Raw genomic sequence first — 24,430 nt, 5'->3', positions numbered from 1 at the left:
ACCACCAAGTAACATTTCCAACAAGTAAGATAAACTAAGCACCTGTCTGTGTGGACACAGGGAGGCTCTTATGATAGCTAGAAGATGAAAATTTCGCAGAGAATAAAGAGCAGACTCAAAATTTTTACACAGTAAAAATGTACTGGTTGACTACAGAAAAAAAGGAGCTATCTGAATACGTACTAAAGCATTCAGTCAATCCTCTAATTAGACTATTTTTTTTTCTTAAGGAAAATAAAATTCAGGCCTGGTGGCTCAGTCGCGTAAGCGTCCGATTCTCAATCTGGTTGGGATTCTCTCTCCCTCCCTCTCTGCCCCTCCCTGCTCATGCTCGCTCGTTCACTCTTAAAAAAATACACATTCAAAAATAAAATTCACTGTTACTGAAAGCTAAAGATACAGATGTGAATATATATGTAGAAAACACATATAACAACTTACCCCAAAGCACATGATAGATTATTTTGTACAATCCTATACATTTAGAATCTTGATAAAGGATATAATTTCCAAAAAAAAAAAATAAATAATAATAATAATTTGCTAAAAGAGAGAGAGACAACATGCACCACCAAGGAGGCAAATTATCTGGGTTCAAATCCTTTCTCATCACTTACTATCTGTGGGACAAATTACTTAAACTCTTCAAGTTTTAGCTCCTTCATGTTTAGAATGGAACTTGTGGGAAATATCTTATGTGGTCATCATCTAAACTTAAGTGACATTATATATACAAAAGGTTAGCATAAAAGCTCTTTATGAATATGGTCTCACACCATATGAATTTCAGTTTTTTAGTTTTTAAACTTGAAAATAAAAGTACTGTAGAAGAATATAGAAAAATGTTAAAATTGTATAAGTTCTTGCCACAATAATAAGGCAGGAAAAAGGAAATAAAATCCATTAAAATTAGAAAGGCAGGCAAGAATATACAACGGGGAAAAGAAAAGTCTTTTTTGGGGAGCACCTGGCTGGCTTAGTCAGTAGAGCATGCAACTCTCTTTCAGGGCTGTGAGTTTGAGTCCCACATTTGGTGTAGACATTACTTAAAAATAAAATCTTAAACAGAAAATACATTTTTAATAAATGGTGTTGGGAAAACTAGACAGCTACATGAAAATGAATGAAACTAGACCACTTTCTTATACCGTTCACAAAAATAAACTTAAAATGGCTTAAAGGCCTAAATGTGAGACCCAAACCATAAATCTCCCTATAGAAAACATAAGCAATAATCTCTTAGACATATTTATGGATATCTCTCCTCAGGCAAGGAAAACAAAAGCAAAAACCATTGGGACTCGACCAAAAGAAAAAGCTTTATTAGCACAGCAAAAGAGTCCATCAAAAACCACAAAGGCAATCTACCAAACGGGAAAAAATATTTGCAAATGATGTATCTGGCAAGGGGGTAATACCAAAAAAATATAAAGAACTTCTGTAACTCAACACCAGGAAAAAAAAAAATCTGGTTAAAAAATGATCAGAGAACCTGAGTAGACATTTTTCCAAAGAAGGCATACAGATGGCCAACAGACACATGAAAAGGTCACTAATCACCAGGAATATGCAAACCAAAACCATGAGACATCACCAGTCAAAACGGCTAGAAAAAAACAGTAAAAAAAAAAAAAAAAGGCAAGAAATAAAGTGTTGGTGAGCCTGTAGAGAAAAGGGAACGTCATGCACTGCTGGTGGGAATGCAAATTTGTGCAGCCACTCAGGGAAACAGTACGAAGGTTCCTCCAAAAAGTAAACACAGAATTATCCTATGATCCAACAATCTCACTTCCGGGTATTTACCCAAAGAAAACGAAAACACTAATTTAAAAAGATATATGCACCCCTATGTTTATTGCAGCATTATTTGTAACAGCGAAGATAATGGAGGCAACCCAGTGTCCATCAATAGATGGACGGATAAAGAACATGTGATACATATACACACAATGCAATATTATTCAGCCATTAAAAAGAATGAAATCTTGCCATTTGCAACAGCATAGACAGAGCTAGAGAGCACAATGCTAAGCAAAATAAGTCAGATTAAGACAAATATAGGATCTCACTCACATGTGGAACTTAAGTTATGAAACAAGTGAGCAAAGAAAAAAGAAAAAGAAAGAAACTAAAAAATAGATTCTTAATTATAGAGAACAAGTTGATGGTTACCAAGGGGAGGTGAGTTAGAGGGATGGGGGAAATAGGTGATGGTGATTAAAGAGTACACTTACCACAATGAAAAAGGTAAAATTTAAAAATTAGAAAAGGAGTAAAATTATTTAATTATGACTTGATTCAATACATAGAAAATCTTTAAAAATCCACACACAGGGGCACCTGGGTGGCTCAGTCAGTTGTGACTTTGGCTCGGGTCATGATCTCACAGTTTGTGGGTTTGAGCCCCGCATCCAGCTCTGTGCTGACAGCTCGGAGCCTGGAGCCTGCTTCACATTCTTGTCTCCCTCTCTCTATCTCTCTCTCTGCCCCTCCCTGGCTTGTGTGCTCCCTCTCTCTCTCTCTCTCTCTCAAAACTAAATAAATAACTTAGAAACATTTTTTTTTAATTCACACACACAAAAATACTACAGCTAATAAATTCAGTAAACTTACATAGTCAACACACAAAATTAGTTGTGGTTTAAAATACCATCGGGGCGCCTGGGTGGCGCAGTCGGTTAAGCGTCCGACTTCAGCCAGGTCACGATCTCACGGTCCGTGAGTTCGAGCCCCGCGTCAGGCTCTGGGCTGATGGCTCGGAGCCTGGAGCCTGCTTCCGATTCTGTGTCTCCCTCTCTCTCTGCCCCTCCCCCGTTCATGCTCTGTCTCTCTCTGTCCCAAAAATAAAATAAAAAAAAAAGTTGAAAAAAAAAAATAAATAAAATAAAATACCATCAATGAACAATCTGAAAAGGAAATTAAGAAAATAGTTCTAGGGGCGCCTGGGTTGCTCAGTCAGCTGAGCGTCTGACTCTTGATTTCAGCTCAGGTCATGATCCCAAGGGTCATGGGATCGAGCCCTGCCTCCGTGCTCCACACAGTGCCTGCTTAAGATTCTCATTCTCTCTCTCTCTCCCTCTGCCCCTATCCCCTACTTGTGCTCTCTCTAAGATATCAATAAAAAAATTATATTCACAATAGCATCCAAAAGAATAAAATATCTAGGAATAAATTTAACCAAGGAAGCAAAAAACATTGAAAACTACAAAACGTTGCTGTAAGAAATTAAAGACCTAAATAAATGGAAATCCTGTGTTCATGGACTGGAGGACTGAAGATTGCAATATTCTCTCCAAAGCAGTCTGTAGATTCAATGCAATCCTGATAAAAATTCTAATGGCCTTTTTGCAAAAAATGGAAAACCTGACCCTCAAATTTATATGGAATATTCCAAGGGTCCCCAAATAGCCAAAACAAAATTAAAAAAAGAACAAGGTTGCAAGGCTTACACTTCCTGATTTCAAAACAGTAAGTTTTGTAGTAAACACAGCTACAGTAATCCAGAAGAGAGTCGTACTGGTTTAGACAGAGAGACCAGTGGAGAGGAACAGAGTCCAGAAATAAACTCCTACGTCCGTGGCCAACTAATTTTCAACAAGTGTGCCAAGATCATTCAGTGGGGAAAGAACACTTTTTCAGTAAATGGTGTTCACTTCATCTAGGTAATTCATCATGTCTCGGGTCTGAAGCTAACACATTACTACCTTCGGGCAAGCCAGTTCTGGCGAGTCCGTCAAGGCTCAGATGTCCCCTCCAACCAGTGAGGGAACTCACAGGTGCTCACAGGACCCAGTTCTTCTCGCCTGCAGTACTGAATCCAAATGGAATTACCGTGTAATTACTTAATCTTGGTCTCATCCTGAGGACACAGATCATGTCTACTTTTTTCAAGACTACCTTTCCAGGGTTTTGGTACAGAGAAGGCAGAGGAGTAACTATTTTGAGAGAAAACAATTCCACAGGGGCTACTTATCAGTCAACTATTTTTTTTTTTAAGTTTATTTATTTTCGAGAGAGAGAGAGAGAGAGAGCTAGAAAGCATGAAGGGCAGAGAGAGAGAATCTCAGGCAGGTTCCACACCACCAACGTGGAGCCCGATGTGGGGCTCGAACTCACGAACCGTGAGATCACGACCTGAGCCGAAATCAAGAGTGGGATGTTGAACCGCCTGAGCCACCCAGGGGCCCCTTAGGTCAGCTAATTTATATCTCAAGCAGCTTATCTTAATATGACAAATGAGATTCAAGGTTAATCACTGAGGAATCAAAAACATACCTATTATCCCAAGTTTTGCGGCAAACATCAGAGATACTCCAATGGGAAAACCAAACACGTAATAACCGATGGCGTTCATGATAGCACCGATCTTTTGTTTTCCTGTACCTCGCAGGATTCCACCACAGGTGCCCTGAAGAGAGGAATACCAAGACCACCATTACAGCCGTGTACCTACCCTCGTGTCAGGTTCGTGAGGAATATTACATTAATACATCCCAGGTTTGGATGTGATCACACAGTTCTATCTCAAAACAAGAACTGCACGTTACGTAAGAGATAAAAACGTTTTGCTTCTAAAGTTACGTTAATGACAATAAGCTATAGCGGCTTTCATCAGAAACCCACAGGTAATGTTATTCAAATCTTTGCTTAAAAATATTTTGTAAGTGTATGATTAAAAAAAAAAAAAAAGTTTAAGGTTCACTGATGGAAATCTCAGCAGAAACTAGTCTGATATCATAGCTGAGAAACAGGAATGGGACCATGGGCTTCAAAAATGCCCAGAGTCAGAGTGGTGGCAACCATCGTTCTCTTCCACACTGTTCTTACCACAGCTGGTATTCAATCGGGTATCACACCTTCAGACTGGTAACAATAAAACGGAAGAAACTCCTTGGGGGAAAAAGAAAGATGGCAAACGGACCTAGAAATCAAGTCATGAGGGCTAACTGCTGAAATTGGGAAGACGACTCAAGGCATGATTCCAGGGTATAGCAGAAGGGTCTTCAAACTCCTACAAACCCACAGAAGATCAGCCTAGAGAAAGACTTTCTCGTGGTCACGGTCAACTCGAAGGTGGCCTGGCCTGCCATGGACAATACAGTAGATACGGGCCTGCTCATGTGGCTAAGAGCCACACAGGGCATTCAGGCCCCAGATAAAGAGGAGGCTGGATAGCTCTGGTCTCTTCTACCTTGAGATGTTATACTCTAGCGTCACCCATCTTTCCCACAAACGGTGAAGAATGCTTGCGGCAAGGGGCGCCTGGGTGGCTCAGTCGGTTAAGCGTCTGACTTGGCTCAGGTCATGATCTCACGGTTCGTGAGTTCGAGCCCCGCACCGGGCTCTGTGCTGACGGCTCGGAGCCAGCTTCGGATTCTGTGTCTTCCTCTCTCTCTATCCCTCCCTGACTAGTGCTCTGTCTCTGTCTCTCAAAAATAATAAATGTAGGGGCGCCTGGGTGGCGCAGTCGGTTAAGCGTCCGACTTCAGCCAGGTCACGATCTCGCGGTCTGTGAGTTCGAGCCCCGCATCAGGCTCTGGGCTGATGGCTCGGAGCCTGGAGCCTGTTTCCGATTCTGTGTCTCCCTCTCTCTCTGCCCCTCCCCCGTTCATGCTCTGTCTCTCTCTGTCCCAAAAATAAATAAAAAACGTTGAAAAAAAAAAAACTAAAAAAAAAAAAATAAAATAATAATAATAATAATAAATGTAAAAAAAAAAAAAAAGAACGCTTGTGGCAAGAACTCTCTGTTCTCAAGGATGAAATCGCATATTTAATTCAAAACTAGAAACGCAAAACAAATCTTGCTATGCATATTAGGTGGGGGTAAAATCACTCCAGGTACTCACTGCAAGGGCATCAAATAGATGAAAGGGAGCAAAAATAGGCATCACTTGGCTCACAAGGTAAATAATATCTCTGTGGGAGGAAAAGAAAGTGGTCAGTGACCCCAAAATTGCATTTAAGTGGAGTATATTAATTACTACTGATCTGACAAACCTAACGGATCAGTAATTCAGTGAAAACACAACTTTTCTACTTGACAAAACGAGTACCCAATAAAACCTCACTAAATTTTCTTAGTTAGAATCGAGGGTAAAAGGGGCATGGCCTAGGCTGCCACTATAGAGGATAATTCTTTTTTTTTTTTTTTAATGTTTATTTATTTTTCAAGGAAAGAGAGACAGGGCGTGAGCAGGGGAGGGGCAGAGAAAGAGGGAGGCACAGAATTCGAATCAGGCTCCAGCCTCCGAGCCGTCAACACAGAGCCCGACGTGGGGCTCGAACCCCACGAACCACGAGATCATGACCTGAACCCAAGTCGGTCGCTTAACCGACTGAGCCACCCCGGCTCCCCTAGAGGATAATTCTTAAAGTTTTGCTTAGGAGTATAAAAACGTGCAGGTTGGAAAAAAAATGTTTCAGCCTATGGCTGGTAATCTTCCTCTGTGAAAGGGACACTTCCTCAAAGATGGAGGTGAAGGCCAGTGTTCACACAGGAAACACTTGCCCCCTCATGGATCCTCTGAACTCTGAATGTGGTAGAAGGTCCGTCTGGGGAGGGATGACAGTGGGGATACTGGGACTCTGGAGAGAGACACAGCAGAGCTGGAGGGGTCTGAAGACCTGCAGACGGGGGCGCCTGGGGGGCTCAGTTGGTTAAGCATCCAATTTTGGCTCAGGTCAGGATCTCAGAGCTTGAGTTCCAGCCCTGCGTCGGGCTCTGTGCTGACAGTTCTGAGCCTGGAGCTCCTGATTCCGTCTCCCTCTCTCTCTCTCTCTCTCTCTCTCTCTCTGCCCCTTCCCTGCTCATGCTCTGTCTCTCAAAAGTAAATACACATTTGAAAAACAAAAACAAAAAAGAGGGAGCCAATGTGGTTGGAATACATGAAACAGGCTATCGTACTCTCCCCAAAGGAAGTTTTCTGCTTCCCTCCCATTCGCCTTAAAGGGGAAGGTTGCTGGTCAACAGGTACCACCAATACAGACAAAGCCTGCAGTCAGCCCTCTCACCAGAGGAGAGACCTCTCTGGAATAGATCCATAGGACTGTGAAGTTGCCTCATGGTACACTATCCCTACTAATCAAAATCGTCTTTCATTCAAATACAGACATTAGCCCAGTGTTCACCGGACTCGGAAGAAAATCAACAGCCCGCACACAAAAAGGACAGACCCAAATGAGCATGCAGAACAGGTGACACAAAAGCCACCACCGAATCCAAGGAACAAGGAGTAAATCGGGGGGGAAAAATGAAACAAAAAAATATGACCATTACAGGAAAACATTCTGTTTGAAGACTGAATAATGAGACAGACATGGCAAAATACTAAATCTCAATTTGAAAGGTAAAGTTGAAGAAATGACCCCAAGCACAGAGGAGGAGAGAAGAGACAAGTCAGATTCATCCAGAAGTTCTACCATTTATATAAATATCCCAGAGCTAAAGAAAAATTCAGCACTTCGGACTGAGTCTACAAAGTGCCACACCAAATAAAAGAAAAAATATTCACCTATGCCTAAGCATGTGCAAAGACACAAATAACATCTGGAAGATTTCCAGGAAAAAAAAAAAACTAACCTACAATATGGATTAAGAGTCAGATTAGGGGGCGTCTGGGTGGCTCAGTCAGTTAAGTGTCCGACTTCAGCTCAGCTTGTGATCTCGCCATCTGGGGGTTCGAGCCCCATGTCGGGCTCTGTGCTGACAGCTCGGAGCCCGGAGCCTGCTTCAGATTCTGTGTCTCCCTCTCTCTCTAACCCTTCCCAGCTCATGCTCTGTCTCTCTCTCTCTCTCTCTTTCAAAAATAAAAACATCTAAAAAATTATATTAAAAAAAAAAGTCAGATTAGTATGCAAAGTCTATATCCAGGTGACATGACGGACGCTGATAGAGGAGGAAGCTCCAAGAATCAATCCTTTTACCAAAACAATGATTGAACTGGCCAGAAATGTCAAAATCAACCGTTTTCACAACTCTGTGGAGTCGAGCTGAAAACCTGAAGCACGCAGTGCTTCATGAAGAATGAGCCTAGTAAGTATCCATGAATCCTGGGGTTTCACAGACTAGCTACCGCTTCCTGTCCCCTGGTCCCATGGCAGGCAGGTGTAGGGATGGCTGCCTGCATTCCTGGTGTGGCTAGTTGGTGGCATGTTGGACAATAAGGATCTCGTGCTCCAAAAGTCAGAGTTGTGGGTTTTGATCTCCTTGGCGGTTCACTACGGGCCCAGCACAGAGGCCGCTTCCCACGCAGTGCCTGTCAGATAATTGAGAGAGACAGAACTTTTTAAAAATGTTCTTTTCTTATTGGATCAAGGCATTTGAGGAAATCTGCCGGGCCACTGGCTCACTGAGGAGACAACAGACACCACACACGACAAGCAACATAGTCTTTGTAAAACAAAAAACAAAACAAAAAAAAAATGGTTTGGAAAAATCACTAAGCAAACGGGACAAATGCAGAACAGCAATGCCTGAGGAGGGAGGAGAACCTAATCTCCAGAGCTATTGTGTTACAATATTCAGAATGTCATTTCAACATAAAATTACAAAGCACACAAAGAAGGCATGGCCCATTCGCGGGAAAAAAAGAAAACTGTCAGAAACCGGCAAATATGGTCAGAATCCATTTTTTTCGGATTCTAGACATTAACCAACGGCTTGCGGTGACCTGGGGAGTGCTTCCTCAAGGGAAGCTGCCGAGTCTTGGTAGTAACAGCGATGTCTGTGGTGTTGCCACTGACCTGAGTACCATCCCCGGCTCCCAGCTCAGCAGTAACCTTGATAAGTAACAGTCCCTATTTCCAGGACTGGAGGAGGAAGAAGGAGCGGAAGCTTTTCAAAGCTTCATTCCCAAGGAACAGCCATTATTTTGCACAGAGACCACCTGTCAGGTTGTTCCTCAAAAGACTCCCCTTGAAACGCTGTCTTTATTTCTCTGGACTCAAACCTGGCCAGTGCTCCAGCTGGCCTCTGAGAGATGTCTGCAGGCAAATGTTTTAGGTGCTTCTGCCTGAAGCACTGGATAAGAGTTGGCACAAACAAGACTAACCGACAAGCTCAGCAGGAAAGGCTGGGCAAGGAGACATCCATAGGGGCTTCAAAGCTGACACGTCCCTGAGAATCTAAAAGGCCACACGCAGGCATATGACTGGGTATGTGCTCAAGAAAGACCGGAGAGGGCCTAAGCTCTCACCTCTGGCTGAACTTGAGGCTCCACACAGGCAGGAAATGAGGGCGAAGGCCAAGCTGTAAACTGCCTGGCCGAGTGCTGAAGGCTACCCTGATACACGCACAGAGAGCCCCTCCGCAGAGTGGGAGGTAAGTGGGATGCATGGAGCTAAGGAAATTTGGTCCAGTAATTAGCCGATCAGCAAGCTAATGCAACAGAGACTTTAGTGGCCACACCGGACAAAAAATACAGACTTCACCAAATTAGTTCATAAAAGCCACTAAGCCAGCAAGCGGCAACAAAAAACCTTGGGGGATGGGGGCGGTTCTGATCTCCAGAATTGCCACATTACGATGTAAAAAATGTCCAGTTTTCAACCAAAAATATGACTCATGTAAAGAAACAAGAATGTATGGCACCTGTACGGAGGGAGCAAAGCAATTAATAAGACTAATCTCTGAGGGTGCCCAGACTTTGGAGCAAGAAAAACCCTTAAATCAGCTACTTAAAAAAATTTTTTTAACGTTTATTTTTGAGAGAGAGAGAGAAAGAGAGAGAGAGAGAGAGAGAGAGCGCACAAGTGGGGGAAGGGCAGAGAGAGAGGGAGACACAGAATTGGAAGCAGGCTCCAGGCTCTGAGCTGTCAGCACAGAGCCCGACGCGGGGCTCGAACCCATGAACCATGAGATCGTGACCTGAGCTGAAATCAAGAGTCGGACGCTCAACCGACTGAGCCACCCAGGTGCCCCTCAACTGAATTTCTTTATGAAAGTAATCTGAGGCAAACAGTGCAAATCACCAAAACCTTTTCATAAAAAGGATCTGGTTTATTCAAAAGACACTTCATTATATCTAAATAACTATGCAAACATAGAGTTACAGAAAATGCAATAAAATTCAACCTAAGACTGAGTCAGTGGTTTATATAAATTCTGCCCTTTTGACTCAGGCATCATGCTGTCAGCGTGCTCTGGACTGGGACGTGCCTTTCTGGGGACGAGGACATGCCATGTGCTTTTTCTAGGTATTTCTGAGCAGAACCAGCATTGAGCACGAGAGAAATGCCACTGGGGTTCGATAAATGAACGAATTGGGTACTGGAGGAACGGGGACAGTGCCCATGGGCTTCCTTCGTCCAATTTCATTCCAATGGAGTACCGGGGTTCTCATTGCTGGCTGCCCTACTTCCCGTGAAGCAAGATACTACTCACCTCTTAGAACCAGAAAAGTACAGTGAAAAAAGAAAGCATAAAACGGAAAACATCGTTCTAGAAGATGGGTACATACTTGTCACTGGTAAATACATAGGCAATCACATCCTTCATCGCTGAGAGTACAATGCCCACTACGAGAGCGCAGACACCTGGAAAATAGAGAAGCAGCAGCGGGAAGTGACAGTTGTCCCAAGTAATAAATCCAGTCTCAGGAGAGACTGGCGTCAATGATTTCAGAAATGTCCCAATTACAAGTGTTTATTACTGTCTCTTGAAAACAGCAAGGAAGTCCTGATTCTCACTCCTTTGTCGAAGGCACATTCATAGAAAAAGATGCTCGGTGAGATGTCTATACGGTCAGAATCTTCTCTAACTGCTCAGATTCCAAAACATTAAAACTGCTCGAAGAGGCAGCGGTCCGGGGATGCGGAGACTCAGTCATACAGGCTTTGGTCAGAAAACAAGCCCGCGTGTGATAACAATCTGAAGACTTTTCAGTCTTACCGAGTGTACCATTTCATTGGTGCCCGGTAACAGAAAATCACCATTAGAAGTTTCATTTTGCTGAGTGACCTGAAAAGGGCTTAAAGAATATTCTAGCTGAGGCCATATATATAAATCCATTCCCCAGAGAAACTCCGAAACGTGTACCGTAACCTATCAGACAAAAATCAGTATGGACGCCAGAGAGCGGACCTGCTTCAACTCACCCGCACACAGGAGAACGGTGATGCTGGAGTCCCGAGCCTGCTCGGCATTCCCTGCCCCCAGAGCATTGCCCACTCGGACACTGGCCGCCACACCAAAGCCAAGGGGCACCTGAGAACCAACAATCACAGATCGTAAGAAGTCAGAGGGCCTGCGAGAATGCTAGTGCCCTAGGGTCCAACCACGCGAGAACCCTAGACAGAGACAATCGTCCGTGTTCTAGACCTGGTTCTATTACAGCTGAGCTGTGTGACCACAATCCAATCGCTCAGTCCCGCTCACACCCAACCTCTTCGTTCCTAAACAAGGATAATGGCTGCCCTGACTGCTACCTGTATCACATCCAACAGGGCAGAATCTCTTAACGCAGTGGGATTTCAGGGCAAAGCGCCTCCTTCACTGGCCGGACACGTACCATCGAGACTTAATTCAATCTAGCTGCATTCCACGAGGTAAGATTTAATGCATTATAAATACAGAGATAATTTGTAAAAATTAAATGAACCACACGGAAAAGCACTTAGCTCAAAGCCTGGCATAGTGTAAGAACCTGATGAACGCTGATGAAATCTGACTCCATTAACTCCACTGTGTCCAACATTCCATACTTCTAATTATCCAGGACACTGAAATGTGTCCCCAAAATCTCATTTTTCATCATTCATTATGGAAATCCGAAGCTATAAGCTTCCTTGCTCTTACACAGACCATTAGTCAATCTCCGAAGCCGTGCTCTTGACCTCCTGTCATTATCCTGTAATAAATACAGTGCTGCTCTCGGGAGCTGTTCGAATAACATGGGTTGTATAGAAAACTCTGGTTTTCGCTGTCATGTCTGCCGACAATTTATACACCAGCTTTAACTTCTCATTCCTACCAGAAACAGCATCCTCCCGACCACCTCTAACTTATTACTGTTTTGAGAACTAGCCTGAGTTGGTAAAATACACACTCGGTTAAGAAATGAGAAACCACGGACAGACTCTGTAAAACATTATAAGACTTGCATGCCCAGAGTATATACCTAATTGTCTTCTGGTTCAAGATGGACAACTAGCTCACAGGCTTAACTCTCTTCCCTCCCAAACACCATTAAAACATCAGTCAAGATGCTGCACAGAAAAGAAGTTCATTCACACATCACTGAGAAGACGAGAGCACACTGGCTTCTGGAAGAGGGGAAGTGATGTCATCACCCCGGGGAAGAACCACAGAAAACCACAGTCCAGAATACAGACAGGCGGAGGCCACATCCTGCTAGCTGTTCTCAGTGCAGCATCAGGAGGCTGGAGGCTTCAGGTCCATCAGCGAGGCGGTGGTGAGCGGTACTCGGGGAGATCAGATCCACTACGAACAGCACACCCAGACCCCATCGCCTACCTGGTCCTCCCTCCCAGCCCCACTGAACACAGAAGGACTAGGCTAAAGGTAGAAAAGCAAAGTGGGAGAGCTCCCTGCATGGTGTGAGCACCTCAGAACCAAGCCCTTCTTGTGGTGTCCTGGGGACAGGTGGGACATGGGAGGGGAGGTCAGACTGCCTGCTCCCTGCTCCTTGCCCACAAACCCTAAAATGAAGATGCCACATGACAGAGACACCTCTGGACTCGGCTCCCTACCGGTCCTTCCCATTCAGGGGAGAGGTCTGTTAGAGAAACATCCCCAAATAACAAGATCAGAAAAGCCACGCCAGCCGTTTATCTTACCAATCAACGTATTCGCTCTTTCTTAAACATAGTCACTCTTTCGTAAGTACAAAGGGACTAATAAAGATCACCAGATCTTTGAGGAAAACCAAAGAACATACCTGCAAAAGAGACCAAGATAAATAAGAGACCAACTGACTTCAGAGGAAACAAATGAGGTGACTCAGAGAACAGAAGAGAATGTTTGAAGGTTCCACTTCGTATCCAAAGATATTTAAAAGATAACACAGCAGAAAAGAAAAAAAAAAAAAAAAGGAACAGGTTCCCATGAAGAAGGGACTGTAAGAGAAAAAGAAGGGGTTCTTGGAAACTAAAAACCAACCAAAAAATTTAATTACAAAAAGACAAAGAGATTTTCTTTTTGTTTTGGAGAGCGTGCAAGCAGGGGAGAGGGGCAGAGAGAGAATCTTAAGCAGATTCCATGCTCAGCATGGAGCCCAAGACGGGGGTGGGGGTAGGGGGGGCTCAATCCCACAACCCTGGGATCATGACCTGAGCCGAAATCAAGGGTTGGATGCTCAACCGTCTGAGCCCCTCTGGCGCCACGTTTCTTAGCGGATGAAGAAAAACCAAGTTCAATACTGGAGATCAACCTCCACCCAACAGGCAATTGAAAAGAGAGAACAGAAAAAAGGTACAGAAAGGGAGAAAGAGTAATAGTTTTAAAACTTCTCAGAGTTGAGGAAAGCAAAAGCCTTCGTTCTGAAAGGGTATGTACCAAGTGCTAATGAGCAGGGTAAGTAAAGAAGTACCTGCAGAGCAACCCACACTTGAAAAATGTCACAACTACACGGACAAAGAAATAAATGCTAAAACTTTCGAAGAGAAAACCCACGTTGTCACAAAGGAACAAGAACCAGATTAAGATCAAATTTCACATTAGTAACTCAAATGCCAGATGAACATAGAGCAAGGCTTTAAAAATTCTGAGGGAAGATTGTTTTGAAGCTAGAATTCTACACTCAGATTACTGAACAGGTGTACAGGAAAAATAAAGGCTCTTTCGTATGTGCATGGCTCACAGCTTACCTTCCATATAGTCTTAGGAAAAAGTTCTTCGACTATTTAACCCAAATAGTTTTTAAAGGAAATGTAATAAAGTGAACAAAAAATGAGATCAAACGAACTGTAGACTTCGTTCACGGAGCCCGTTTAAGACCGCAAACTTAACTGATAAATGCTATGCGTGTTCTGACTGTTCCACCAACCAGCTGTTCCCCCACCTTTCTCCCTCTCCTCAGGCCTCCCCCTTCCCTGAGACACAACAATATTAAAATTAGGCCAAGAAATAACCCTACGATGGCCTCTATGTGTTCAAGGGAAAGGACGTCTTACGTCTCTCACTTGACACCAAAAGCCAGAAACGACTGAGCTTAGCGAGGAAGGCATCTCAGAAACGGAGACAGGCTGAAAGCTCGGCCTCTTGCACCAGTTGGCCAAGTTGTGAATGCAAAGGAAAAGTTCTCGAGGGAAAGGAAAAGTGCTAGTCCAGTGAAGCCTTATTGCTGATGTGGAGAAAGGATCAGTGGTCTGGACAGAAGGTCAAACCAGCCCCAACGTTCCCTGAAGTCAAAGCCTAATCCAGAGCAAGGCTGATTCTTTTCAATTCTGTAAAGGTCGAGAGAGGTGAGGAAGTGCGGAAGGAGAGTCTGAAGCTAGCGGGGGTTGGTTTGGGAGGTTTAAGGAAAGAAGCCATCTCCGTAACGTAAACGTGAGAGGTGAAATATCAAGTGTTGATGCAGACGCTGTGGCAGGTTATCCAGAAGATCGAGCTAAGATGACTCATGAAGGTGGCCACACTCAACAGCAGCTTTTCAACACACACAAAACAGCCTTATGTTGGAAGATGCCACCCAGGACTTTCGTAGCTGGAGAGAAATCAATGTCTGCCTTCAAAGCTTCAAAGGACTGGCTGACTCTCGTTAGGGGCTAATGAAGCTGGTGGCTTTCAGTCAAAGCCAATGCTCACTTAGCATTCTGAAAATCCTGGGACCCTGAAGAATTGTGCTAAATCTACTCGGCCTGTGCTTTACCTATCAATGGAACAAGAAAGCCTAGATGAAAGCCTAGATGACAGCACAATTATTGTTAACATGGTTTACTGAGTATTTAAACCCCACTGTTGAGACCTGTTGCTCAGAAAAAGATTCTTTTCAAAAACACCACTGCTCATTGACAACGCACCTGGTCACCCAAGAGCTCTTACGGAGATGTACAATGAGATTAATGCCGTTTTCGGGCCTGCCAACACAACATCCATTTTGCAGTCCGTGGACCAAACTTTAACTTTCGAGTCTTAACTATTTAAGAGCTACGTGTCGTTAAGACTGTATTTGCCATAGACAGTGATGTGGGTAAAGTAAACTGAAAACCTGGAAAGGATTCAACATTCTAGATGCTATTAAGAACATCCATCATTCAGGAGAAGAGATCAAAATATCAACACGAGCAGGAGTCTGGAAGTTGATTCCAACCTTCATGGATGACTTTGAGGGGTTCAAGACCTCAGTGAAGGAAGTAACCACAGATGTGGTGGAAACAGCGAGAGAACTGGAATTAGAGGTGGAGCCTGAACACGTGACTGAATGGTTGCAACCTCATGACAAACCTTGAATGGGTAAGAGTTGCTTCTTATGAATAAACAAAGGAAGTGGTTTCTTTCTTTTTTTTTTTAGTTTTTTTATGTTTTATTTTATATTTGAGAGAGAGAAAGAAGAGAGACAGAGCATGAGCAGGGGAGGGGCAAAGAGAGACAGGGAGACACAGAATCCGAAGCAGGCTCCAGGCTCTGAGCTATCAGCGCAGAGCCCGACGCGGGGCTTGAACCCGTGAGCAGTGAGATCATGACCTGAGCCGAAGTCAGACACTTAACTGACTGAGCCACGCAGGCGCCCCAAGGAGGTGGTTTCTTGTGATGGAAATCTACTCCTGGTGAAGATGCCATGAAGACTGTCAAAATGACAACAAAGCATTTAGAGTATTACATGAACGTAGTTGACAAAAGCAGCAGCAGGGTTTGAGAGGACTGACTCCCAATTTTGAAAGAAGTTCTGCTGTGGGTCAAATGCTATCAATCAGCATCACAGGCTACAGAGAAACCGTTCACGAAAGGAAGCGCCGGTCAACGCAGCATACTTCATGGTTGTCTTATTTTTAACAATTGCCAGAGCCACCCCAACCTTCAGCAACCACCACCCTGGTCAGCAGCCGTCAACACTGAGGCAAGACCCTTGTCCCAAAATTGCCACTGGCTGAAAGCTCAGAGGATGGTTAGTTTTCTTGAGCAATGAAGTATTTTTAACTAGGACATGGACATCTTTTAGACAGATGCTGTTGCACACTTAAGACTATAGTGTAACGTAAACAGAACTTTTATATGTACCGTGGAACCAAAAAACTTTACCTTGTTGACTTTATTGCAATATTCGCTTAGCGGTTGTGGTCTGGAACCAAACCTGCAATGCGTCTGAGGTATACGCCTGTACGTCTTTTGGGGACTGGCTTATTTCACTTAGCATATTGTCCCAAGGCTCATCCATTTGGTAGCCTATATCAGAATCTCCTTCCTTTTTAAGGCTGAGTAATATTCCACTGAATGTGTATATCACATTCTGCTTCTTCATTCATTCATCGAGGGGCATGTGGGCAGCTTCCACCTTTTAGCCATTGTGCGTAACGCTGTCGCGAACACAGGTGTGCGGGTATCTTGGAGATCTTGTTTTCAGTTCTTTTTAGGTCTACCCCAAAGGGACACTGCCTCAGCACATGACACCGTTATTTTTAATTTTTTGAAGGACCACCGCATTTCTTTCCATAGTAGCTGTACCATTTTACATTCCCACCAACCCTCGTTATCTTCCGTGTTTGGGTTTTTGGAATAGTAGCCATTCTAACGTGTATAAGGTGGCATCTCAATGTAGTTGTTTTGTCAATTATTTCCTAATGATCAGTGATGCTGAGTATCTTTTCACGTGCTTATTGTCCATCTGTAGATCTTCCTTGGGAAAAAAATCTATTCAAGTCCTCTGCCCATTTTTTAATCCAGTTTGGTTTTTTGCTACTGAGTTTTAGTTCCCTCTAGATTTTGGATACTAATCCCTTATCCCACAGTATTCGCAAGGATTTTCTCCCACTGTGGGCTGCCTTTTTATTCGGTGAATATGGCCTTTGGATGCACAGAATTTTTCATTCATCGAGTCCGGCTTGTCTATTTTTTCTTTCATTGCCTGTGCCTTTGGTGTCACACGCAAGAAATCATTGCCAAATCCAATGTCGTGAAGCTCTGGCCTTCTGTCTTTTTCTAGAAGTTTTATTGCTTAGGGCTTACATTAGGTCTTTGATCCACTTTGAGTTAATTTTTGTATATGGTGTGAGGTAAGAGGGCAACTTCATTCTTTTGCATGTGGATGCCCAGTTTCCCCAGCATCCGTTCCTGAAAAAACTGTCCTGTCCCCGCTGAATGGTCTCTTTCTTAAAAATCATTTGATCATATATGCACAGATTGGTCTATGTATCTAATTCCAACTATTTACATGTCTTTGTTTTATTCTGGGAATTTCCAGATAGGTCTTCAAGTTCATTATTTTCCAGCTTTAACTAATCTGCTGATCTTATCAAGTACTACATTTGAATGGCTATAATTCGTCAATTAAAAAATCTTACTCGGTTCTTCTCCAAATAACGTTCTTTTGGTTTCAGCTCCTTCTTTTAGGTTTCATGACTTTAACCATGATACTTTTCTACTCCTCCATTATTACACCATCATCTCAAGTTCTGAACTCTAACTTTCCTGTTTGTTGTATCTGTGCAAGCTCTTGCCCATGCTAGATTATTTCTTTGTATTTTTTTTTTTTAATTTTTTTTTCAACTTTTTTAATTTATTTTTGGGACAGAGAGAGACAGAGCATGAACGGGGGAGGGGCAGAGAGAGAGGGAGACACAGAATCGGAAGCAGGCTCCAGGCTCCGAGCCATCAGCCCAGAGCCTGATGCGGGGCTCGAACTCACGGACCGCGAGATCGTGACCTGGCTGAAGTCGGACGCTTAACCGACTGTGCCACGCAGGCGCCCCTATTTCTTTGTATTTTATAATTTTTACGGTAGGCTCACCCCTGTGGGGACTTGTTTTTTCCACAGGAATAATGAAGAATCATTGCCTTACTGTCTCTAACAGAGGGACGCCTGTGACAAGAAACAGAAAGTGGAATAGTGGTTCCCAACAGCTGAGGGAGGAGTGTTAAATTATAGGAGTTAATCAATTAAAGAGGCAACTGTTTAATAGGTAGCGTTCCCATCTTACAGGGCGAAAAGTTTCTGGAGATCAGCTGCACAATGTTTTTTTAAGTTTATTTATTTTGAGGGAGAAAGCATGAGTGGGGGAAGGGCAGAGAGAGAGAGAGAGAGAGAGAGAGAGAGAGAGAGGAGAGAATGAGAATCCCACGCAGGCTCTGCACCATCAGCACAGACCCCGATGCAGGGCTCAAACTCACGAACCACCGTGAGATCACGACCTGAGGCGAAGTTGCCGCTTAACCAACAGAGCCACCCGGGGCGCCGCCCGCACAACAACGTTAACGCTACTAAATTGCACAGTTAAAATTGGTTAAGATGGTAAATTTTACTTTTTGTGGTTTTTACCTCAACTAAAAATAAAAACAAAAGGAAGCCTGTGACAGAGCAGGTAGAAATAGAGAAGACTTGGAAGACGAGAGATTTAGAAGACAGGTACTGTTGACCACAGATCTATAAATAAACTCTAGTGCCCCCATTTCAAAACAGAAGCTAAACCCAAACCCTCCCTTGATGGTATCATTTCCCACCATCAACTACCAAACCTCCAGACGGAACTGTCTCCGTCAGCAGCCTCTGCTCCTTCACCAACCTTGAAAGCCAACGTGTTGGAATACGGCTCTTGGTCCCCACCCAAGGTCTCTAATGACCCAAAACCCAAGGGACACTTTCCAACCTCGCCTTACGCCACCTCCTAGCGGCTCTCCGTACAACTGTGTCACTCCTTCGGTGAACCCTTCATAGCTCGTTTTCTCTACAACGTGTTCTCTTGATTTTCTTCGTTCCTCACTGCCTTGTCCTCCCTCTTGGCTGAGCTGTCCTCTTCCTGACTTGTACATCTTGGGGTTTGCTCCTGGACATGCTTCCTTTTTATTCCTAAACGACTTCATCGATCCCCACTAAAAACCTTTTTGTTTTCATTTTTAAGATTAAAAAAAAAAAGGAAACAAAAACCCCACAATCCCACTGCCCAGATGGCCTCCCTTGGTCTCAAAAAAAATAAGAATCAGGGGCGCCTGGGTGGCTCAGTTGATTAAGCGTCTGACTCTTGACTTAGGCTCAAGTCATGATCTCTTGGTTTGTGGAGTCGAGCCCCGTGTTGGGCTCTGTGCTGACAGCACGGAGCGTGGTTGGGAGTCTCTCTCTCTCTCTCTCTCTCTCTTTTTTGCCCCTCCCAGCTCATGCTCTTTCTCTCTCAAAATGAACATTTCACGGTAAAAAATAAGAAAAAAAAATAAGAAACAAAACAAAGGGACGATTTGTACGGGTTTGGAATATTCAAGTATCAAGAGGCAGAGGCATCCTCTTCAAGCGGTTCTTCAAGCTGGAGACTCTGGGGTCGTTTGTGATTCTCCCTACTCATTGCCTTGCGTCCCGCACCCAAACCCCGGCCAGGTCCTGTCACCTCTGCCCTCCCGCACAACTAACTCACCCACTTTTCTCCTCGCCCACCAGCAGGCTCCTAGGTGCTCACCCAGATGATTCGAACAGCCTCCTTCCAGACCCCCAGACACCTGTCCTCCCCTAAGCCGGCTTCTACACGTCTCTCTTCTTTCCTCACCAACCCCGTCAGCCAGGTTCCTGTCTGGGGCCCCTGAACACGCCACATGCTCTTTTCCATCCCGGAGCCTCTGCTCAGGCTCCGCAGTCAGCTCTCACCCTCGGGCTCCCTGGGCCGGCTCCTCTCCCCTTTCAAGTCTCAGCTTAACCAGCAACTCAGGAGGACTGTTTCTGACGACCCCGCCTGAAAGCACACAGCTCTGGTTTTACGCACCTCAGACTTTTATTGCTGCTTCTATGGTTACGCGTCATCTGTGTCGGTCATGCTCTCGTTTACCGGTTTACTTGTTTGTCTCTGTCTCCCCACCAGACCACAGGCCACGGGAGGGCAGGGGACATCCCCATCTCGCTCTCCATCATATCCCAGCACCACCGATTCCGTATCTGTGGTGTAAACGTGCCAGGCGTTGCGCCAAGTGCTTTAACACGTTATCATATTCTACCTTCACTCGGTGGAAGCATTTCTTCCCCATTTTGTACATGAGAAAACGGAAGCTCAGAGAGGTTAAGTAATGAGCTCACAGTCACACAGCTGGGAGCAGCATGGCAAGACTCAAACCCAGTGTCTGGCTCCAAAATCCACGCTCCCTCCCGTGTGCTCTCTCTCCTGCTGTCTGGCTCTCCTCTCTCCCCAGTGCACGGCCTGTGGGGGGGGGCGGGGGGTGTCGAGTGAACGCAAGGCCAACAGCCTAGCAGAGTTTGTGCAGAGAAGGTGTTGGGTCTCACCTCAACGGTTCTTACCATGTAGGCTACAGAGGCCAGTTCGTAAATGATGGCCTGGGCCCCGAGCTCTGTCACGCTAATCAGTCCTGAAATGTTGGACAGACACACACAAAACACATCTCAGAAAGTGGATCAAAGCAAACGTTTTCCTTGTGAAAGCAGAACGCGTCTTAACTTAAAAGAAGCCAGGATCGCCCCCAGGAGCAAAAGCCAATGGCAGAATTCATGATCTGTGCGGAGGAGAACCCCAGGTGTCCGCTCCCAGGAAGCTTCCAAGAACTAAGGCGGCTACGACATGGGACAGGTTCACTCTACAAGTCTGTATCCACCAAGGAACAAAACATCAGGTTTAAAGTAGAACACGAGGCTCCTAGAGTTGCAGGTCATTCCTCGGGCAGACGCGGGGTCACAATGTGGGGGGTGGGAAGGCAGACGGAGGAACTCTGATGTGGTGGGAGCTGGAGTAGTCAAGTGTCTCCAGAGCCTTTAACACCAATCAGTGTCATCCTGTCTCTATTATGTTCTCTATTACTTTCCTGGCAGTAAGATGGCTACAGGGAACACCTAGGACCAAAATTATCACAGCTCTGATAGAAACAAAGATCACGTCTAAAGCAGAGCCAAATCAGTCTCTCTGTAAATGGATTAAAAATCTGCATGCTGCCCAGCAAAAGCCAGCTGAAGCAGAAGGTCTGAGAGAGTCACGAGACCCAGATTCAGGTTTCAGTTCTTCCTCTCCGTGACCTTGGCACACTTCTTAACCATGACCTCCCTTGCTGAATCTATAAAGTGAAGGGCAGTGAGGCAGAGCTAAAGGCCCACTGAACTCGAATATGCTTACGGTTGGGCAAGGATTTAATTGTACGCTGAAAACTCCCACGAGAGCTCGGCGGAATGGAAAGGGAGGAGCAGTAAGACTTATGTCTCTTGAGGTGTGGAGACAAGATCCGCCAGGCTGTTCTCAGATTTCCGCTGAACCATTGACCAACCTGCAAGGAAGGTTCCGATCTCAAAGGTCCACCACTCAATGCACACCATGAACATACTGGGGACAGCCAGCTGGATGTAGGAGCCCCATTCTTGGAAACAGTCCCAAGTCCACCCTAGAGAACAGGGGAGAGAGAAAACAGCTTTTACTTTTCGTTGAACAGTCTCTGACGCCAACAATTCTACTTCCCATGGCTGCCTCCTGCAAAGGGCCAGAGACTGGGAGGAAGCAGAGGTCTCCAGAAAAAGAATGTATTTTAAAGATGTCAAACAAGACTGGAGTCTGAGATGGTGGGGACAGAGCTGGCAACACTTAGTGAGACTGAGGCACGCGTATGCCCTGCCACCCACACATTTCACTCCTGGGTACCAATGGCAGAGACCCTCCCATAGAGCTCCATAGGAACACACGGAAGATATTCACTGAGGCAGGCTGTGGTTGTGGGATGGTGGGGGCATCACGGAGATCGTCGCTGGGAAACTAGAGAAGTAAATTATGATCGATGCGTATTACCGTTAAAAGCAGAACACCAGGTGTATATAAAGCAACACGGCGATGGGGCGCCTGGGTGGCTCAGTCGGTTAAGCGTCCGACTTCAGCTCAGGTCATGATCTCACGGTCCGTGAGTTCGAGCCCCGCGTCGGGCTCTGTGCTGACAGCTCAGAGCCTGGAGCCTGTTTCAGATTCTGTGTCTCCCTCTCTCTCTGACCCTCCCCTGTTCACGCTCTGTCTCTGTCTCAAAAATAAATAAACGTTAAAAAAAAAAAATTTTAAAGCAACACGGCGAGATCTGACATTATACTGCTCACAGGTAACTAACGTAAAAACAGATCTTTTCAGCTACATCAAAATTGAAAATTTCTGTGCACCAAAGGACACCATCAACAGAGCAGAGTCTGGCAACCCACGGAATGGGAGAAAATATTTCCAAATCATGTATCGGATAAGGATATCTGGATATCATAACCAGAATATCTAAAGAACTACAATAAAACAACCCGGACGTCTGGGTGGCTCTGTCGATTGAACATCTGGATGACGCTTGATGTCGGCTCAGGTCACGATCTCGCAGCCCCACGTTGGGCTCTGTGCTGATGGTACGGAGCCTGCTTAGGATTCCCTCTCTCCCTCTCTCTCTCTGCTCCTCTCCCACTTGCACACATGTGCATGCAGGCACTCTCTCTCAAGATAAACAGGTAAACGTTACAATTTTTTAATGATTTAAACAAATGAGCAAAGGCCTTGAATAGACATTTCTCCAAAGATCTACAAATAGCCACCAGCACGTGAAAAAAAATGCTCAACCTCACTAATCAATAAGGAAATGCAAATCAAAATCACAGTTAGATGGTATCTCACACCCATTAGAATGGCTGCTTTAAAAAAGAAAAGGAAAGGGGCGCCTGGGTGGCGTGGTCGGTTGAGCGTCCGACTTCGGCTCAGGTCACGATCTCATAGTCTGTGAGTTCGAGCCCAGAGCCTGGAGCCTGTTTCAGATTCTGTGTCTCCCTCTCTCTCTGCCCCTCCCCTGTTCATGCTCTGTCTCTCTCTGTCTCAAAAATAAATAAACGTTAAAAAAAATAAAAAAAGAAAAGAAAAGGAAAATAATACATGCTGGTGAGAATGTGGATAGATTGCAACCCGCGTGCCGTGCTGCTGGGCACGTAAAATGGTACGGCCGCTATGGAAATAAAGTATGGTGGTTCCTCAAAAAATTAAGAAGTATCACAGGGTCCAGCAATACCACTGCTGAGCATACAGAAAAAGAACTGAAAGCACGTTCTCCAAGAGCTACCTGCACACCCATGTTCAGAGCACCATCATTCCCAACACCCAAGAGGTGGAAGGAGAGTCCACATGCTCATTAAGGGATGAATGGATAAGCGGTATGTGGTCCACACCCACAACGGAGTATTCGTCACTCTTAAAAAGGAAGGAGATTCTGACACAATGCTACAACGTGAATCAAACCCGAAGACACTAAGCGAAGACCCAGAAAGACCAACACTGTATGATTCCACCTAGAGGAGGTATCTAGGGAAGCCGAACTTAGAGACAGAAAACCAGTGATGGAACAGTGGTTGCCAGGGGACGGACAAAAGGGAGAAATGGAGTTGTTACTCTTTACCGAGGACAGAGTTCCAGTTCTGCAGGATGAAAAAGTTCTGGAGATGAATGATGGAGATGGTTTCACGACAACGTGAGTGTCGTTTAATGCTACTTACCTATACATTGAAAAATGGCTATGGTGGTAAATTTCATGTTATGTACATTTCACTACAACTTAAAGCAAAACCACCGTCTACGCTATAAATCAGAGAGGTCAATGAACTTTTTTTCCATAAAGGGCCAAACAGTAAGCATTTTCAACTTCGCAGACCAAATGGTCCCTGAGGCCACTACTCGAGTCTGTTGTAGCAGCACAAGAATGGCCACCGGCAACGTGTGACGATTAGGTGTGGCTGTGTTCGAAACTTTATTTACCAAAGCAAGCTGTGGCTGGATTTAGCTTGTGGGGCTGTTTGCCTACCTCTGTGAGGTGGAAAAAAAAAAAAAATTATGAAAAATAAAAAGGAAATCTGAACTCTTATGCTCTTAGGTGAATATAAACATATATACAGCCAAAAACAATAAAACCACTTTGCAGTTTTCAAAGATACACATCGAAAGACATACATTAAACACAGAGAAGGTGCCTCAAAGGAGGACAATGGGAACTGTGAAATGGGAGGGAGAAACACTCCAAAATGGGAGGGGGGCCCTGTAAGAAATGAGGCTATCAGTGTGTCATGAATTTGAGTATAAGAAATTCTAGGACAAGAGAGGGAGAGAAGGGGAGGGGAAGAAGGCACTGAAAAACACTGAGGAATTTCTTTTTTCTTTTTTTCATGTTTATTTATCTTTGAGAGAGAGTCAGAGTGTGAGTGGGGGAGGAGCAGAGAGAGAGGGAAACACAGAATCTGAAGCAGGCTCCAGGCTCTGAACTGTCAGCACAGAGCCCGATGCGGGGCTCGAACTCACGGACCGTGAGATCGTGACCTGAGCTGAAGTCGGACGCTTACTGACTGAGCCACCC

The 24,430-nt window shown here is 44.7% G+C and overlaps 1 protein-coding gene across 2 annotated transcripts in view; it reads right to left on the bottom strand.

The window, feature by feature from the left end:
* LOC109246071 (multidrug and toxin extrusion protein 2-like) overlaps nucleotides 1-24,430 on the bottom strand; it is a 59,263-nt gene that overhangs the window by 4,537 nt on the left and 30,296 nt on the right. For both annotated transcript variants that reach the window (XM_019413828.2, XM_053892874.1), the window contains exons 9-14: nucleotides 21,356-21,469; nucleotides 20,385-20,452; nucleotides 11,095-11,203; nucleotides 10,458-10,533; nucleotides 5,847-5,916; nucleotides 4,276-4,408 (exon numbers count right to left, since the gene is read on the bottom strand). In XM_019413828.2, coding sequence (XP_019269373.2) covers nucleotides 4,276-4,408; nucleotides 5,847-5,916; nucleotides 10,458-10,533; nucleotides 11,095-11,203; nucleotides 20,385-20,452; nucleotides 21,356-21,469 — 570 coding nt within the window. The remainder of the gene's footprint in view (nucleotides 1-4,275; nucleotides 4,409-5,846; nucleotides 5,917-10,457; nucleotides 10,534-11,094; nucleotides 11,204-20,384; nucleotides 20,453-21,355; nucleotides 21,470-24,430) is intronic.

This window comes from Panthera pardus, unplaced genomic scaffold (genome assembly GCF_024362965.1).
Source record: "Panthera pardus isolate Hobbes unplaced genomic scaffold, ASM2436296v1 HiC_scaffold_3, whole genome shotgun sequence".
In the NCBI taxonomy this organism is placed as follows: Eukaryota; Metazoa; Chordata; class Mammalia; order Carnivora; family Felidae; genus Panthera; species Panthera pardus.
This window is presented reverse-complemented; position numbering and strand designations above follow the sequence as displayed.